Source organism: Notolabrus celidotus, chromosome 18, assembly GCF_009762535.1.
Source record: "Notolabrus celidotus isolate fNotCel1 chromosome 18, fNotCel1.pri, whole genome shotgun sequence".
Taxonomy (NCBI): domain Eukaryota; kingdom Metazoa; phylum Chordata; class Actinopteri; order Labriformes; family Labridae; genus Notolabrus; species Notolabrus celidotus.
Genome location: NC_048289.1, coordinates 3,501,342 through 3,520,193, shown reverse-complemented (window position 1 = coordinate 3,520,193; position 18,852 = coordinate 3,501,342). Strand labels below are relative to the sequence as shown.

At 43.4% G+C, this 18,852-nt stretch overlaps 2 protein-coding genes across 4 annotated transcripts in view; one reads left to right on the top strand and one right to left on the bottom strand.

Annotated features, from left to right (window-relative positions):
• The first annotated feature begins 577 nt into the window (after positions 1-577).
• Positions 578-16,593, top strand: unk (unk zinc finger). 2 transcript variants are annotated; one of them, XM_034708055.1, is made up of 15 exons: positions 578-835; positions 1,140-1,349; positions 4,628-4,804; positions 4,927-5,057; positions 8,581-8,716; positions 8,808-8,925; positions 9,005-9,089; positions 9,174-9,481; positions 9,601-9,666; positions 11,055-11,238; positions 11,334-11,435; positions 11,549-11,734; positions 11,865-12,001; positions 12,610-12,870; positions 14,131-16,593. In XM_034708055.1, the coding sequence occupies exons 1-15, from the start codon at positions 687-689 to the stop codon at positions 14,284-14,286; spliced, it is 2,406 nt and encodes an 801-aa protein (XP_034563946.1). In that variant the 5' UTR covers positions 578-686; the 3' UTR covers positions 14,287-16,593. The 2 variants fall into 2 exon arrangements, with proteins under 2 accessions (XP_034563946.1, XP_034563945.1); XM_034708054.1 differs by having other exon boundaries at positions 11,820-12,001.
• Positions 16,176-18,852, bottom strand: part of unc13d (unc-13 homolog D (C. elegans)) — a 24,017-nt gene continuing 21,340 nt past the window's right edge. For both annotated transcript variants that reach the window (XM_034708052.1, XM_034708053.1), the window contains 2 exons: positions 18,704-18,852; positions 16,176-16,723 (listed from right to left, as the gene is read on the bottom strand). The exon at positions 18,704-18,852 is cut by the window's right edge and continues 72 nt beyond it. In XM_034708052.1, coding sequence (XP_034563943.1) covers positions 16,611-16,723; positions 18,704-18,852 — 262 coding nt within the window. In that variant the 3' untranslated portion in view covers positions 16,176-16,610. The remainder of the gene's footprint in view (positions 16,724-18,703) is intronic.

Genomic DNA, 18,852 nt, shown 5'->3' with positions numbered 1-18,852 from the left:
ACAGTAAACATAAAGTAAACACAAATATAAATGAGAAGCACATTACAGTGTAATCCACAAAATCAAACTGAAGTGCTTACTGTGTCTACAATCATTAAGCCACAACATCAGGTCTACGTGCTGGGTCAGGCCACAGGTCTTCATCCACATCACAGGCCACATTCTCCCTGGCCAGGCAACGAGGGGAAAAACCCTGGCGTGCTGGATCCAGGCTTATACTGGTTTCCTCACATCATGAGCCACAAGTGTGATCAGTTTTGAGTGGTTGTGTTCAAGCTGTGACACTTTAGCTACCTGTGCTTACCATTATGCAACACAAGTGCATCACAGTGCAACATGTGTTTTAGTGAGTGGGGATGTGTTTGAAGTTGTGTCTAACAGGTGAAAAGTGCTGATGGTTTTGCCAAAAGAGTGACTGATTCAATACATGGGCCCAGGCCATGGAGGACTTTGGTTCAGACAACAGGGTTTAGTGTTTTAGCTATTGAGAAACACTGTAGCTCCAAAAATGTTGGAAGACTTCATATCCCAGAGTTCCATGCTGTCCCTAGTTGTCCCGTTACTACTACTTCCTCCTGCCTTGCGCATGCTCACATCGTAGTAGAATGCGGATTTCGAAGCTAATAAGAATAGCTAGCTAGTAAGCTAAAAACAACGTTCAGGTTGTAACGCTTTAAACAGATAAAATGTCCAAAACACACCCACAACCCCCGCTATCCTCGGCAGCGACGACAACCGGAGGACCCTCTTCGTCCTCCTCATCCTCGCCCGCTGGGGGCTCGACATCTCCCGCAACCGTATTGAACGTGCAGCCAGAGAAACCTCAACATTACACGTACGTAGCTAGTTAGCTGGATTAGCCAGGTGTACACAACCTCACGTGAAGTTGTTTATATCGACCCTCAGCTAAGTTATGTTTTTAAAAGAATCATAGCTGAATACCTTATTTTTCATTAAAGGAATTAAAGAAAGCGTACGCAGTGAAATAACATGTTTTAACGTGTCGGGTCTCCACAAAGAGGCCTAACGTTACATTAAGTGAGCCATTTTTAATGCAGTGTAGATGAAGTTCTGTATGTGTGAGGACTCCTCGCTGCTGCTTAAACCCTAACCCCCATTGTTGTTCCTCTCCCTCCCAGATATCTGAAGGAGTTCAGAACAGAACAGTGCCCTCTGTTCGTACAGCACAAATGTACACAACACAGGCCTTTCTCCTGTTTCCACTGGCACTTCCTAAACCAACGACGCCGCAGGCCCATCCGCAGACGGGACGGGACCTTCAACTACAGCCCAGATGTGTACTGTACCAAGTATGATGAGGGGACAGGAACCTGCCCTGATGGAGACGAGTGAGTGCTAATGAGGGAGCAGTCTGATTCTCATCATGCCTTGAAATGTCAGGGGCTCCTCAGTAGTACAATATTTACACTATTTAGAATCAGAAACATCTGTCAGAGGTATGGGTGGCCAACTTTGTCACTACTAGATAAAGGACAGGTGCACAGTGCCATGGTGGTGTGAGCATGATGTGTGAATTCAGCATATATTCAGATTCTGATTCAACTGGAAATGCAGAAAGTGTGAAAATTCCCTTTAAACCTTACTGTTACATTATGTGACCTCATATGAAGAAACCTCAAAGAAACCACAGTTTGGCTCTTTACATCAAAAAACAGGCAAAAGAAAAATTAAATTGATTCAATTGGATACTTTTTGCAGCTCTTGACTGACTCAAGCAGTCCTTTTGCACAGCCAGAGTTTTTGCAGGACTTGGCGCGTTTGCACTGCATACAACTGATCCATGTGAGGTGGCCTGTGATTGGATGACAGGCGGTGTGATTGGCACGTGATCTGCCACCACTGTTTTATCTGATCTAGGATCTGTAGAGTGCAGTCTGCTGTATTTACAAGATTTAATAGTCAATATACGGGACAATTGAGGTCCCGTGTGAAACAAACCAATTTAGCCCAATATACGGGACGTCCCGGCTAATACGGGACAGTTGGCAACCCAAGGTAGATGTGAGTATGGTTCACACACAGTTTGGGGAAAGATCATTATGGAGATAATCTTTTTCACATATGTGGATAAAGATGTGACCCTCTGTTTTAGGAACACCATAGACAGCTGGTTGAAGTCTCCTCTGGATCCTGTTGTGAACTCAAGTCTTGCCACATCGTGTTTGTAAAAAGTGTAAAGCTTTGACATTCAAATCAGGAAATGTTCAAGTTAAATACCAGAGCTCTTACATGGCATATAGTGCCTTTTTCTCTGGGGTCAAAGTAATCCAAGTAGTGATTGAGGATACACCCTCTGCTATTGTGATTCAGGTTGAACACTTTGAATATTACCATACAGATCATCTGTTTAGAATGAGAAGTATCACCTGAAGACCTCCACTTTGCCCTCCTGGGGATCTTTGAGAGACTGAAATGTGTCGAGCCTTTGTGGTCTTTGTTTAACTGTCTTGTGGACAGTCACAGTCAAAGCTATGCAAATGTAGAGATGGGAGTTGAACCGGGATCAGACAGGCACGTCTAACGTACAGTACATGCTAATGTTAGAGAGAGGAGGGATCGTTTCAAACATTTTCACTGTTAGCTCTGGTTTCAAGGGAAGACTGACTCGCTTGCTCTTTGAAGTTCATACAAAATCACCAACATGCTTTAATGAAAGTCCAGGATGAGACATATTTAATTTACTTCTATCACGTCTGTCAAGAAACATAATGTTATCAAAGTATACTTGTATAGTTCAGAAATTAAAGCAGCATATGGGACCTTCTAGCAGCTGGGTAGGTTTAAAAAAAGTGCTGTAAGTTTTTGAACGTAGATACAACTCCAACCAAAGGGTTCAGATGTTTTTTAAAATGTTGTTAAAAACAGATTTTGATGGTTTGCAAACTTTAAATTTATTAGAAAACAGTGTAAAGACAACTTATCAAATTATATCTGCTAATTTTACTCATGTTGTGTTTCATCACCTCTTTTTTATCAACACTAAGGAAACATTTCTGAACCCAGGAGACCAGGTTCTGGACTTTAAAGTGAAATGTTGTCCCAGTCTTGCCTGATAGAGGATTTCAGCTGCTCAACAGTTCAACGTCTCCTTTGTCGTATTTTTAGTTTCACTATGTTTTCAATGGGGGACGAGTCAGGACTGCAGGCAGGCCAGTTCAGCACCTGGACTCTACTACTACAGAGTCATGCTGTTGTAATCCGTGCAGAATGTGGTTTGGCGTTGTCTTACTGAAATATGTAAGGTCTTCCTGAAGACGTCATTGTCTGGATGGCAGCATATGTTGCTCCTAAACCTGTAGATATTGTTCAGCATTAATGGAGCCTTCACAGATGTGGAAGCCACCCATGCCATGGACTCTTATGATCCCCATACCACCCGGGAAGCTGGCTTTGAACTGTGATCTGATAACAAGCTGGGTGGTCCCTCTCCTCTTTAGAGTGGAGGACACAGCGTCCATGATTTCCAAAAAGAATGTCAGATTTTGATTCATCAGACCACAGGACAGCTTCCCCTCGGGCCATCTTCTCAGGTCCAGAGACGTTTCCCTTGTTTCTGGTTCATGTTTATAGTTGTTTCCTCTTTGCATGGTTCAGTTTCAACCAGATTTTATGAATGCAGTGGCTGAATGTGTTTGTAGACAATGGTTCCACTACAGAGTCATGACTGTTTAATGCAGTGATTTCCACTACAGAGTCATTTTCACAAAAGGTCCTTGTCCCTTTTGTACAGATGTGTCTCCAGATCCTCTGAATCTTCCAATGATGTTATGTACTGTAGTACTGTGTATGATGAAATCCACTAACTCTTAGTTACTCTGAGGAACATTATTCTGAAACTGTTGAACTATTCGCTCATGCAGTCTCTCCCATCTTTCCTCCTGAGAGACTCAGCCTCTCTGGAGAGTCCTTTTTATACTCAATAGTTGGGAGATGTTCTTTCAGGTGTTTTTTTCTTAATATTACACAACCTTTTCAGTGTTTGTTGCTGGAATTGAGTTTAAATGAGCCTTTATTTTTCCCAAAACAGTAACATTTTTCAGTTTTAACATATGAAATCTCCATACTACTTTTAATTAAACATAGATTTTAAATGATTTTCAAACCATTCAAAGCTGTTTTTATCAAAATTTCTCAGTGTTCACATTTCTTCTGAAGTGTGGTTGTATACATTTAATTTTTTAATCATCCTCTCAGCTGCCTGAGTAAAACAAATCTATTCCCCAGGTACCTAATACACCCAAAATAATTTCTAAAATTATGAACTAAACATTTATTAGCAGCATTATGACCACATAAGTGTTGTTAGAGTCACTCTAACTCACATGCTTTTATTTATGCATTAGGAGTGAGTATTTAGGAGACAGACTGACAAAACAACCAAACAAGCACAATTGAAACTGCTCTAAGAAATAATGATTATTTTGAGTATATTACAGAAAAAACAGGATGTTGATTAATCAAAGGGTATCTGCTTAATAAGTAAGAATAATTGCAGATCTGATCCCTGTTTACAATATGTGTGTGCAGTAAACAGTTTGTCTCTGAACACTGGAACTTCTTCATGTTTGGATCAATGTTGTCTGTTGATTTCTTGTGTTTGTTCTAGATGCCCATTTCTACATCGAACAGCAGGCGACACAGAACGAAGGTACCACCTCCGCTACTACAAGACGGGCTCGTGTATCCACGAAACGGATGCAAAAGGCCACTGCAGTAAAAACGGCTCCCACTGTGCCTTTGCACACGGATCACATGACCTTCGCAGCCCTGTGTATGATATCAGGTGCAAAAAGAACTTAACTTGACGAAGTAACCAGTCTACTTGTTACTGCATTTTACTGTGTGTGGGTGTGTATGCGCTGTGAAAGGGTACAAGCTGTCTTAACACAAGTTTCCTTTCCACAGAGAGGTGCAGATCATGGAGTCTCAGGGGGGACCAGGAGCCTCGGAGGGAGGTGGGGGAGATGGACAGTCAGGACAAGCAGCAAGTACAGCGCTCATAGAGAAGATCCTCAGTGAGGAACCACGCTGGCAAGGTAAGGCCCAATCTCAATGCCCTCCCTGAACCATGAGCCCTGAGCCCTGAACCCTGAACCCTTCTTGATTTCATTGACGTCACCTGGAAAGTGATTGAGGGCAGGAGGCTGTATGGACTCATGACTTTAGAACTGGGAATGAGACAGCACTTTGAAACTTCTCACGTACCCTGCATGACGTCATGTAGCTCAACTTAGCGGTGTTAAGAAGTTTTGTGCACAATATTTACTTTCTTCAAAGTCAAGGCGATTAAGGGACGGACTGACAGTCATGTGATCCAGACTCTGACCGTACAGACTGCTTAACCACAACCTTTACAATATATAAATATAAAAATTATACTGTTTATACCATAGACTGTATAAATAATGGACGTAGTATCCGTGACGTCACCCATCAAAGCGCTGCTTTGAGGCCAATCGTCGGCGGGTGCCATATTGCTGCTGTCGAGCGATTGTGACGTGAATAGGCGGGCTTTGAGCCTCCTAGCCGACAGCTACAGCGTTCCCGCAAACTTTTCTGTAACGCCGACATCGGTTGCACCGTTGTACTTCTTGTTTACCGGCTCTCTTTTTTAATTTCATGTTACGGCGCTCATTTACCTTTCATGCTCCTGGGCTTCCCCTGGGAATCCCGGGGTTCTCGTCACAATGCTATGAACTCTGGGTAATTCCCTGACGCTAAGTCTGCAGAAATCCCAACTTACAGAAAGGGGGCATAAAAGGCTCAAAAGGTCTGAGAGAGATCCCTCACACACTTGAAGATCTGACAGTGAGACAGCCCTAAGCCCTCACAGACTTAGCGACACGCACCTCAAAGTCAGTGAGTGTGTGGATGAAAACTAACACAAGGTGCCTCGCAAGGGCTGAGGTGTTTTCTAAAAGACAAGTTCACACGTCTTAGTTTAGAGCAAAACACTGCACCACATATCACACATATAATACCTGAGACAGGACTTTAAAGTGTGGATGTGTGTCACAGGGGCAAGCTGTCTTTAATGTTACTCTGAGGTAAACTTCAGGACATTACATTATAAGGTATTCATCAGAGATGTGCACTCACAGGAGAGGTCTGACGAGGCTCATAGTTTTGGCCATAGTACCTCATAGCATCCCAAGACAGGTCTAGTGGGTCTCTATACAGACATGGTGGGCTGTGGTTTTTAAGGTGGGGCTAAAGTTGGTCTGATAGTTACCTTACTGAATGGCTGAGCGACTGAGTAATATATTTTTTTCTACATTACATTTGTGACCTTTTTCACGTCTGTGCTGCGTCCACAAATAGTGCAGACACAAACAGGCTTCCTGGTGTCAAAGTGAAGTGCTGAAAAAATCACAAGTAGAGCGTACACCTAAACTGAGATGAGTGCTCGGGTCAGAGTCTCTTAAAACAAGCTAAAGTAAGAGGCAGGACTGACCCCTTCTGAAAACTGTAGCCTAGCTTGCGTGCTGTTTCTCCCTGTAGTTTCTCATTAAAGGGGCCGAGCTGAGCGGCATCCATTGGCTCGTACAATTACTAGTGACTTAAAACTCATACAACTCCACTTCAAAAACACTGAAATATCCCTTTAAACAAACAGAATATCATGAGTTGTGATAATGCGTCTGATGAACAGTCTGCTGCTCTTGAATACTGCAGTGACTGACTGTCCTGACATTGTCTGGAAATATCCAGGACTTGATCTGTGAGAGGGGCTCCTTCTGCATTCTTTGTCTTTTTCCTGTGTGTGTATATCTGCTGCAAAGAACACCTTCTTTAAATAGCTGTTCCTTTTCTTGTGTAGGATGCATATTGCTGCTGCGTTCATCTTGATTTGGGAGAACTCATTTGTACTTCATATTTACTTCATGTGTACATGTCCAGCTCTGTCAAAGCCTTTGTATTAGGAATGTCAATTTCAAGTATTTTCCGTGATCGATCTTTGGAAATGTTGACGATCAATTATCGATAATTTTTTCCCCTGAATCAAACTTTCCTTCACAACACAATCTATATAACTGACAGTATTGAATATCTACAGATCGTATTGAGGTGTTCAAAATGTTAAACACGCTGATTATCAACATTTGGAGCAGGCTCATAATCTCCACGGACATACAGTCATAAAAGTGAAGGCTCAGACTTCAACAAGAGAACTGAACAGAAACAGATTTCAGAATCACAGAGTCCAGTTTTCTGTCTACTCGTTCTTATTGAAAAAAAAAAATAAGCATGTGAACGTGGTCAGGTGTCAGGCGGGAGTGCAACTGGGTCAGAATCAGTCCGGCAGCGGAGAAAAAAAGCGCTCGTGGAGACCTGTCACTCAGCCGCCAGCTGAGCATCTCCTCTGTGAGCAACACCTTCAGTCAGCTGATTCACATTGAAACATGCTTTAAAGGTGACATATCATGCAAAATCGACTTTTTAATGGTTCTTTACCTGAAATATGTGTCCCTGGCATGTCTACAAACCCCCCGAGAATGAAAAAAATCCATTCTGCCCCTGCTTTGATTTCTACACCTTTCTGTAAATGTGTGTGAAACGAGCCGTTTCAGACTTCCGTGTTTTTGTTACGTAACAACAATATCCGGTCTGTCACAATTCAGAGCTTGGAGCTTGTCCAGCCCATAGACTGTATAAAATACAACTCAACCCCTCCTCTGTTTTTCATTACCTGCACACATGTGTGCTAACAAGGAGCTTAGGAGGGAGGTATGCTAGTTGTAGGCTGTCTTAATAAACACAAAGGTCGGTTTTACTCCCCACGTCTGCAGATTTGAAGATCTAGTGGATGATTTTTATTTATCATGGATAAGTGCTAGCGCTAGTTAGCATAGCCACATAGCTACGGTTAGGGTTAGGGTTAGGGGTTAGGGTTAGGGGTTAGGGTTAGGGTTAGGGTTAGGGTTAGGGTTAGGGTTAGGGTTGTAGCTGTGTACCAAGACACACGTCTACATACTGATAAATAAAACAACAAGAAACACTAAATCTGTGACCAATGGTTCAGAAAGGTCCTGCTACAGGCGCCTCTCCGTCAGGATCAGATTCTGGATCAGATTCAGAGGGTTGAAGTAACGTGATCTGTGAGCAGCCGTGTATATTCAGCCATCATGTAAACATTAGATCAACGTGCTGGAGAGCCGAGGCACATCCACTTCCTGAGGGGGCGTGGTCAGAGAGAAAACAGAGTGTTCTGAGGAGGACTGAAGAAGAGGGCTTTTCAGGCAGACCAAAATCTGATTTCAAAGGTTTTTTTTGAGCATAAACTTTAAAGACATGTTTTGGGGACCTCTTAGACCAATATGTATTGATGAAAAAAGCGTGATATGTCACCTTTAAACTTAAAACACCTCTGATAGCTGAACCAAATATGAGACCACATGATGTTCCACGTGATAGAAAATCAAAACAAAAAAATGTGTTCGAGTAAGTTCTTAAAAGATTGATTAATCGATACTCTATTAATTGTGAACATCTCTACTTTGAATGCTTGTGAAGAGATCTTACTTCTGCCTGCCTCATTGTCTCCCTCTGTGTCTACAGATAACAACTATGTGCTGTCCCACTACAAGACAGAGCTCTGTAAGAAACCCCCGCGCCTGTGCCGTCAGGGTTATGCGTGTCCATACTACCATAACAGCAAAGACCGGAGGCGCAGCCCACACAAGCACAAATACAGGTGCCGTATCTCTCACCGTGAACATCTTTGTTTTACCCAGTTGTTTCTGTGTGTTAAACAAAGTTGTTATCGTTGGTTCCTTCTGTGACAGAGCCTTGCCGTGCCCAGCGGTGAAACAGAGTGAGGAGTGGGGGGATCCCAGTAAATGTGAGGGAGCAGAGGGATGTCAGTACTGCCACACTAGAACAGAGCAACAGTTCCATCCAGAGGTTTGTCTTCTTCAGCTTTTAGAGTCCAGATACCGTTAAATCTCAGGAGATGAATACCAACACATGTTCTTTTTCACAGATCTACAAATCCACTAAGTGTAATGACATGCAGCAGTGTGGCAGCTGCCCCAGAGGGCCCTTCTGTGCCTTCGCTCATGTTGAAAGTGAGAAGCCACATCACATTTCTAAGCTCTTGATACTTCCTCCCGTTTTCCAAAATCCCACTCACGTTTATATTCTTCTTCCAGAGCCCTTTGCTCCAGAGGAACCATCCTTCCCTACACCGAGCTCCCCTCCGCCTCCCAGACCTCCAGACCCTCTTCCTTCTCAGGAAGCTTCATTAAGTCCCAGCAGACACAGCATGGGGCCTGGGCCAGGTTTGGGGATGGTTTCAGACCCCTTCACACCATCTGTAGGGTCTTGTGTAGCGAAGCAGGGACTTCTTGGTAGCGTTTTATCTCTGTGTGAAGAGTTGAGTGGAGGAGCGGAGCCTCTGTCACCATGGGCCGGAGAGGGAGGGTACTGCAGAGCGCCGGGGTTTGAGAGGGAAGATCAGGTAAGAAGACTGTAGCAGCACCATGGCAGTAAGAATTCAGGGCTCGGAGAAGTGCCCCACTGATAAGATCTTTACATTTACACTTTCACCTCATCAATCGTTGTTGTTTGTGATTTCAGGCTAAGCAAAGGAGTTTTGCTCTCGAGCAGCGAAACAGAGAATTATCATCGACGCAGAGTAAACAGGTAGGAAGACTCCCTCAAACTGTTTCTGTATGGCCCTGTCACACCTTGACGATTTAGCCAGTGTATGCAGCCGTATAAAAAAATTGGCGAGTACGGTTGCGTACGTCACATAAGTTCTAGGTAAGTTTTGTATAAGTTAAGAGCACACTGAAGCACGGGCGAGTATGCAGCGTATAGATCATACGTCCGGCATACGCCTGTCACAGGTATTTACGTTATGCGATGGTAGACACACGTTCACACGTATATAAAATGGACGTGACCTCGCTCGGCTAAAAGTGAGGCTGCTACAAAAACTGCTCCCCCTAGTGGCTGGCTGCAGTATAGGTAAAAAACTCCGTCTCCCTCATTCATTTGAATGGGGCTGCAGTCAAACTTTAAAAACTAAATACACGTGGTCTAATGTTTCTCACATCCGTATGCTGTGGTGATATGTAGTTATTATTTGACTGTTTTGTGTTCAAGGCCTCTTTTTTCTGAGAAGTTTCTTCTTCGTTATTAGAGGTTAAAAACCGGGGTTTTACATCCTGGTTTACTTTGATTGACAGCTGCCGTAGAGAGAAACTCCATAGGACCTCGGGACGCTATGCTGTAGGGCAGAGCTTGTTACCGTGGAAACACACAAATTCCCTACTGCGCAGACTCTGGCTGCAGAAAATGTACAAGATGGCAGCGTTCTGGAACGGGATATTTTGGCTTCAAAACTGTGCAATGGGAAAGGCGGAGCGACACTGTCCATTACATATACAGTCTATGGTCCACACACGTAGAGCTGTGTGTCTGCGTGTGTGTGAGTGTGAGAAGCCTTGGAGCCCTCACTCAGTGTCAAACAGCAGAGCCTCTGAAACAGAAGCTGAAGCCAGCATGTCGGAGTCTGCTGGTGTTCAACGATAAAGCTGCTGTTGTTGAATTCAATGAAGTTCAAAATGTGACGTTTTTGAAAGCACTGCAGTCAATAAGTGTAACTTGTTGTAAAGAGCAGAGGCTGTGTTCCTGCTGGTTTCACTCCTCTGACACTCTCCACGGCTCATCATGTTCTTACAAAGAGAGACTGCAGAGTTTTTAATAACACACACCTTTTTTAATCACCAATGAAGATCATCTCATTTCAAAACGTATACATCGTCATTAACCAGCGGCAGACTTTTATACACTTTATCTGTGTTATTACGCTGCTGTGTGCTTTGCACAAGTGGACTATAGTTGAGCATAAGTTGGATATGATATGTAGACGCCCAAAACTGAAAAAAACATCAGTGTATGTGAGGGTTTTAGAGGCTTTTTTAGAGGCACGTCGGGAAAACGCTGGCTAAATCGTCAAGGTGTGACAGGGACATTTCTATTGAAGTGCAGTCTCATCTGCTTCACCTACGTTCTCTCTCCTTCAGGACCTCTTAGTGTTTCTTCCTGTGGGCAGCCCTTTGAGTCTGTCCTCCAGCATCCCTTCAAGTTTAGCTGCCACGCCACCCAGTCCTGCCCCGCCTGGACCACCGGGGTCCAGCATCTCATCAGGCATGAATGCTAACGCCCTGCCCTTTTACCCCACCAGTGAGACTGTGGAGTCGGTTGTTGGTAAGTATAGAAAAATACTAACCTCCCATTTCAAGCAGCTGTGACCTTCATTAAAGAACCTTAAAGAGAACTAAACTCTGTTGTTCATGTCACAGAGTCCGCCTTGGATGATCTGGACCTGAATGATTTTGGCGTGTCGGCTTTGGAGAAGAGCTTGGAGAGCAGCTCTGCGCTCCCCGGTGGAGGAGTAGTTCTTGGTAATTTAAATAACTAAACTCAAAAACTACAGTCCATTGAACACAAACACATATAGATTGATGCATATGCCATGAGACGTAACCCCTAACCTCCTGTCTCTCTGCCTTTATAGGAGGTAGCCAGTTTCAAAGTTCAGCCCCAGTCAATATCCCCGGATCCTTTAGCAGCTCTGCTCCGTTTAGCTCCCCCTCTCCGTCTCCCCCTATCAGGCCTCACACCTCGCCATTCTTTTCCTCCCACCTGCCTCAACCCGGCCAATCAGAAAGCACCTTCTTAGGACCATCTCATAGCTCTTTAGGTTTGTGGATTTCTAGTCAAGACAACAAAGATGTATAACAGTGCTGCAGTATGATCCTGCTAATGTGTGTTCTTGTCATTCTTAGGCCTTAATGGTATGAGCACTAATATCTGGGAGCATTTTCCCTCAGGCCAGGGCTCCCCTGGTACACCCCCCACCCTGCTGCCCTCTGGCCCCTGCGCTGAGTCTTCCAGGCTCAAACAGGAACTGGAGGAAGCCCACAGGGCGCTGAAGCAGTGGGGTCACAGCTGGAGACACACAGCTCAGGTACATGATCAGTGAGAGGGGACCTGCATGTCATGAACAAACACTACCAGTCAAAAGTTTAGACACACCTTCTCATTCATTGGTTTTTATTTATTGACATCAAAACTATGAAATAATCTGGTTTTTCCATAATCTGGATTACAACAGTAGTCAAATAGGGCTATCCATTGTGTACTAACCCTACCTCTGAACAACACAACTGATGGTCTCAAACACATTAAGAAGGCAAGTCATTCTACAAATGAACTCTTGACAAGGCTCATGTTCATTAGAAACCATTCCAGGAGACCACTTCATGAAGCAGACTGAGAGAATACCAAGAGTGTGCAAAGCTGTCATGAAGGAAAAAGGGGGCTACTTTACAGAATCTAAAATATAAAACAGATTCTGCTTTGTTTAACACTTTGTTGTTCATTCAATAATTCCATATATGTTCTTTCATAGTTTTGATGTCTTCAGTATTAATCTACAGTGTTTACAATAAATACAATAAATACAAACCCTTGAATGAGAAGGTGTTTCCAAACTTTTGACAGGTAGTGTACGTATCCACATCACAGGAGGATGTTTTAATGAATAACAGCTTTTAACTGATATTCTGTGTTCAGTCGTGGGCCGCCCTGAAAGCAGACGCAGAAGAGTCCCGTGCCCATGCAGCACGGTTAGCCATGGAGGCCGAGAGAGCCAGACAGGCCGAGGAGGAGGCACAGAGACAGGCTTCTCTGCTGCAGGAGGCGCTGGAGAGCTTAAGGAGTGGAGACAATCCTCATCTAGCACTGCACCAACTGCAGCTTCTACACCGGCTACCCCTGGAGTCAGTGCTCAGTTTGCAGGCTCAGCTCTGTAGCTGTTTACGTGCTGTGGAACAGGTAATGCCACAGACACGGTGTGTTCTGTTTATTATTGTCGGACTCGTGTCTTAACGTCCTGAAGTGCTGATTGACATTTTGAAAACATTAAAGAGTTTAGTTGATGAGGTTATAATCATCTTGCGACCTCCGATCAGCTCTGAAACATGAAGTTAGCCAGAATATATTTATTTCAGTATGTATGGAATGATTTAATGTATGCACCAAATATGACACCAGAAATAACAAGTGACCTGTATTGTGGGGAAAAACTATCAATCAATCAATCTTTATTTATAAAGCGCCAAATCCCAACAAATGTCATCCTCAGACTCTTTCCAGACAATGCAGGTCTAGACCGTACTCTATGTTCTATTATTAACAAAGACCAAACATCAAGACAGGATCAGATCCAGTCCCATCTTACAGACAGGACTCAGTCTGATCTCATCTTAATCCACCATGAGCAGAGCACTTTGCAGCATTTAGCAAGTTACAGTGGCAAGGACAAACTTCCTTTAACAGGCAGAAACCTCCAGCAGGACCAGACTCATGTTAGACACACATCTGCTGAGACCGTGTTGGAGAGAGGGATAGAGGGAGGTGAAGAGAGAGAGAGAGATGATAGTGGTGAGACGGATAGTAGTAGTTGTAGCAGCTGGAGTCTGGCACATCCACAGCAGCAGAGATCCAGAGGAACCTATGAGACAAGGGAGCTCAGGGACTCCAGAAAGGTCTATGGTTAGGAACTTTAATGGGACAGGAAGAGTTAAAGTAAGAGACAGGCAGAGAGAGGAGAGAGAGGGGAAGACAGGATCCCAGTGTGTTAGTTCCCCCAGCGGTCTAAGCCTATAGCAGCATAACTAAGAGCTGGTCCAAGCCTGACCCAGCTCTAACTATAAGCTTTATCAAAAAGGAAAGTTTGAAGCCTACTCTTAAAAGTAGAGAGGGTGTCTGCCTCCTAGACCCTGACTGGTAGATGATTCCAAAGGAGAGGGGCCTGATAACTGAAGGCTCTACCTCCCATGCTACTTTTAGAGACTTTAGGTACGATGAGCAGGCCTGCATGTTGGGAGCGTAGTGTTCTAGAGGGGTAATAGGACACTATGAGCTCTACGAAAGTGTCTGATCATTAAGAACTTCCTTTAACAGGCGTAACCAGACTCATGTTATACACACATCTGCTTCGACAGCTTTATTCACTGAACTATTGAACCTCTTGTGAAGTAGCACCAGTGGGAGCATGTTTGAGGTCTGAATATTCTCCTGTCGTGGTTTCAGGTGGTTTACAGGAAACAGAGACAGTGCTGTGTGACGTGCGGGGAGCAGGGCTCAGTGTCACTGTCCTGTGGTCACGGACTTCAGTGTGAGAGCTGCTCCACCTCGACAGAGTGCCCGCTCTGCCCCGAACAGTCCCTTGAGCAGCCCCTCTCTTGACCTCACCGCCCTCTAGGACCACCACAGATTCCAGACCAGTCAGTCCTGATTCCACAGATGCCAGCCTTGGATCTCAACCTCCGTTCAAAGATGTGTTGGGCTCATTTTATAACGTGGTAACAACACTAGCACTGATCTGGTATTGTACTTTTAAGATGATGTTTACTGATGAGTGATCATTTTAATGAGAACGCCCCAAATGTGGACTTAAGGATGAATCATTAATCCAGCGCTGCCCGAGGAGCATCCGTAAATTTAACTAGTTCTCGCTCTTGACCAGCAACACTGTTCTTCCCCCTGATCTTCATCCATGAACGTAACGTGAAGACCTTAAGTTACTATGGAACAATTATATCCATGGTTCTTAAACATGTTTTGATAAAGCATAAGCTGGACTTCATGGAGTGTTATCTGTCCATCTGAAAATATCAGGTTAGACGTTTGTCATCAGCTGTTCGTACTTAGACCAATGAAAGGTGAAGCATTATAATCACTTATCCCCCACAGAGTAATGATGAGATTTTGAGGTCTTTGGGAGGCCTTCAGTGTCCACGAGGGTCACACCACTTTAATCTAAATCCACTGTAAACCCACAAGTGGAAATATGAAACACACAGGAGTCCTGTGGTAAAGAGACAAAGTCCGATCCAGCTCATTACGTTTGAAAGAAAACGGCATCAATTCTGGAGGTTATTTTAAATGGAATGTAAAGGAACTTTCATCAGACTCAGGAGGATCGTAGTGAAGCGAAAATTCTGCTCTGTTTTTTCTTAATGAACAAGTTAATTATCTCTGAATTATGAGAAAAGTGTTCTGTTCTTTCTGAAGAAAAAACAATCCGCTCTGTTTTCTCAGAGCGGGGCTTACGTCTAAACAGCTGCAGAGTCCTCAGGTGCCTGCCCAAAGTGGAAGCGCTAATCACAATACCATCTATGTTACTTAGAGACACTCGTACCCCCAACGTCTTAAACCCAGAGCAAAATAAACTGGGTTAAACTGAACAACGTGGCATGTTTACTTCCTCGTGTGGCCTTGACGTGCTATTGGGATTTTACTATAGAGGCGTTAATTCAGAAAAACAGAGCAGATAAATTTTTTTTTTTTTATTCAGAAAAAAAGAACACTTCTCGTAATTCTATAATAATTACCTCATTAATTCAGAAAAACAGAGCAGAATCTTTTTTCCTCATGTGAATGTAATACGCTTCAGTAGGATCTTCTGATGGGACAAAGTACCTGTATTTGACGGCTTGGGATTAGAAGCACAAAAAAAAAGTGGATCCATTTCCCTGAGATTTACGGTACGAACAGGTGAAGGAGAATCTGTGTGATGACGTTTGTGGCCTTCTTTTGTACGACAGAGGTCAAAGAGTATTTCCTGTTTTGGAAGTCAAAGCTCCAAAATGTTTCTCTTAAATGTCTAAAGAAGTCAAGAATCATCACCATCAGTTCAAATCAGAATATGTCTAATTAAGTAAACTCACAGATCCCACTCATGGATAACACTTGTTCTCCATGACCACACAGATAAACGTAAAACTACTCCTCAGCTCTTGAACCCTCCCGGATGGACAGATCACACTGCAGGTTCCCAGCTTCTATGTGACCCACATGAACCGGTCTGAATGAAAACACACAAACATGTGTTGCTGCAGCCCAAAGGGAGCCGTCTCACTCGTCTGCTGGTCTCTAGATTTGAAGTTTTTCATTGAGAGGAAAGCTTCAGTGACTGTTGGATAAAAACAGTTATTTAAAACATTTATTATTCTTTCAAGTTACAACAGATGGCCTCTGTTAAAGCTCTCAGGTTTCTCTTATATTCTTCTACATAAACTGGAAGAGGAAAGCATGTTAACACAATCAAAGCAAATGTACTCAGTCAACTCGTGTAGTCTTTGAAATAACATTTTTTATTTTTATCTAAATACTTTTCATGTTAACTCAAGCGTATTTTTGTTCCAATCATCCCGTTTCCTCTTTCTCAAATCATTGGTGACACGTTCCTCTGCCGTCATTCTGACAGTCGTAGTAACCTTTGACCTTTCACCCTGTCAGGACATAGTTAAGTGATGTCTTATCTCTTGAACTGAGTGGACAAACATCAGGAAGCAGACGGACATGTTAAGGAGTGTGAGGTTTAAATGCAGATGTGAAAGTGTTCATGATCACTGTGATGGTCTTTGATAAATCCATGCTCAGCATTCTCTCCATACACAACTCATCCAACAACAGTGTTTCTTTCTGAGTGGACTTTTCTTTGTTTTTGGTACAGATCATTAAAACAAATTGTATATTTTTGGAGGAAAACGTTGTCTGTATGTTTGTTACTGCTGAATCTCCTCCTGGGACTGTTTCTCTCTCAGTCTTCTCTTCTTCACAAACGCTTGAGTCTCCCGCTCTCCTTTCCTGGACTCCAGGAGCCTGAGGATGCCGTCCTCTGAAAATGTGTAAAGAGGAAGAGTTCAGGAGTTGCAGGATAGACTCAAAAGCTCCACACACTTATGCATCGATATATCTGTGTAGCGCAGCAATACACCAAAACGCTTGAGGGCAGTGTGGTCTCTCTGATAGTCGACTGTTTCCAGCCCTGCTACCGTCTCTGTTTCCTTTTTCATAGCAATTCTGAACTTATTCAAACTTTATTTAACACTGATGCATGGAAAAGAGATGTTGCAGTACGGCCAATGTCCCAGAAGTGCTTTAAATGCAGGAAATACAATTCCACTGAGCAGACCAATCACATGGGCTGTTTTTGAAACCCCCTGCTACGTACTACCTACAAATGTAGTATGCAGTACGTACTGCATACTATGTTTGAAGGTAGTACGTGTGTAGTCTGACTGTTCTGTTGGATCTGGTCTGCAGGATGCTGGGTCAGGCATCACTGGATTTCTGGTTTCGGAAAGCAGAAGTAAACAACGACCAAGCTGAGAGAGAAACTGCTTCTTTAAAAGCAGTTTTAAAAAGTTAGGAAGTGGTTTATATGGCATTTAATAATTTTCACAGCACCTAAAAACTGAGTTCACCCCGTCATATACGGAAAAAAGAAGGAGTAGCTATAGGGCTGTGCTTTGTGGGAAACAGTACATGAGAGTGGCTGTTTAAAACCTCCTACTATACTAGCAGTACGTACTGATTTGGCTAAAATTCAGTATGAAGTATGTTAAAGAGTAAAATCTGCAGTATGCAACATTCAGATGTGCCAACTGATGTCTATTCTACTTTTTTATAACTTATGTTGTATGTCACACTGTCTGTCTAAAATGTTGAAAATTTTCTACAAATAAAGTTTGGGAAAAAATCTGCAGTATGCCAAAACTCCCAGATGTCTACTGATTCAGGAACATTTCACAGTCTGCATCGGACCAGTCTCCCTCATGTACTGTTTCCCACAATGCACTGCGCTCGTTCCACTTTTTCTTTCTTCTTTTTTTTTTGACAGGGGTCACTCAGTTTTTAGGTGCTGTGAAAATATTAAATTCCATATAAACCACTTCTTAACTTTTTAAATCATAAGTGATGTTAAAGAAGCAGTTTATCTATCAGCTTGGACGTTGTTTACTTCCTAAACCGGAAATTCAGCAATGCAAGACCCAGCATCCTGCAGACCAGATCCAACAGAACAGTCATACTACAGACTAAATTCAAATGCAGTATGTAGCATGTAGCAGACCGTTTTGAAAACAGCCTGACGGTTCTGTTGGATCTGGTCTGCAGGATGCTGGGTTAGATGTCACTGGATTTATGGTTTCAGAAGGCTGAAGTAAACAACGACCAAGTTGATAGATAAACTGCTTCTTTAGCATCACTGATGATTTAAAAAGTTAAGAAGTGGTTTATATGAAGTTTAATAATTTTCACAGCACCTAAAAACTGAGTTCATATACAGAGAATAAGAGGAAGCGGACCGTTAGCGCTGTGCATTATGGGAAACAGTACGTGAGGCAGACTGGTCTGATGCAGACTGAGACATGTTCCTGAATCAGTAGACATCCAGGTAGTTTTGGCATACTGCAGATTTTGCTCTTGTTCACATACTACATACTGAATTCTGGCCAAATCAGTACGTACTGCAAGGTACTGTAGTAGGCGGTTTCGAAAACAGTCCGGACTACGTGTGTATGCCTCTGCATAGGTACGGGAGCTACTCAGACCAACGCCCGTAGGCTACGACGTTGATTGGACACAGAAGTATAAATCAGGTTAATCACTGAGGAAAGCCCTGTGTTTGTTTTGGTCTCACATTTGGCAAACATAGGTTTGAATCTAATCCCATTAAACATGACTACAAAGCATTAGCACACATAGAGAGTACTGAATGAACAGTGCAGCAGGGAGAGAAGGAAGATCTAAAAGGGGTCTGGTTTGTCATATCAGGCCCACAACAGGCAGGCTGATACAGTCGGAGTCTTTGTACCGTTTGGTTTAGGATGCATCAGACGCAGCCGGATCTGAGCAGGGACGGCATCGGGCTGTGAGCCGAGTCCATCTTCTTCTTTTCGTCCAGCAACTCCAGGTATGCCCCTGAGAGCCAGGAAGGCCTCGCCTTCAAAGTCATCAGCTCTC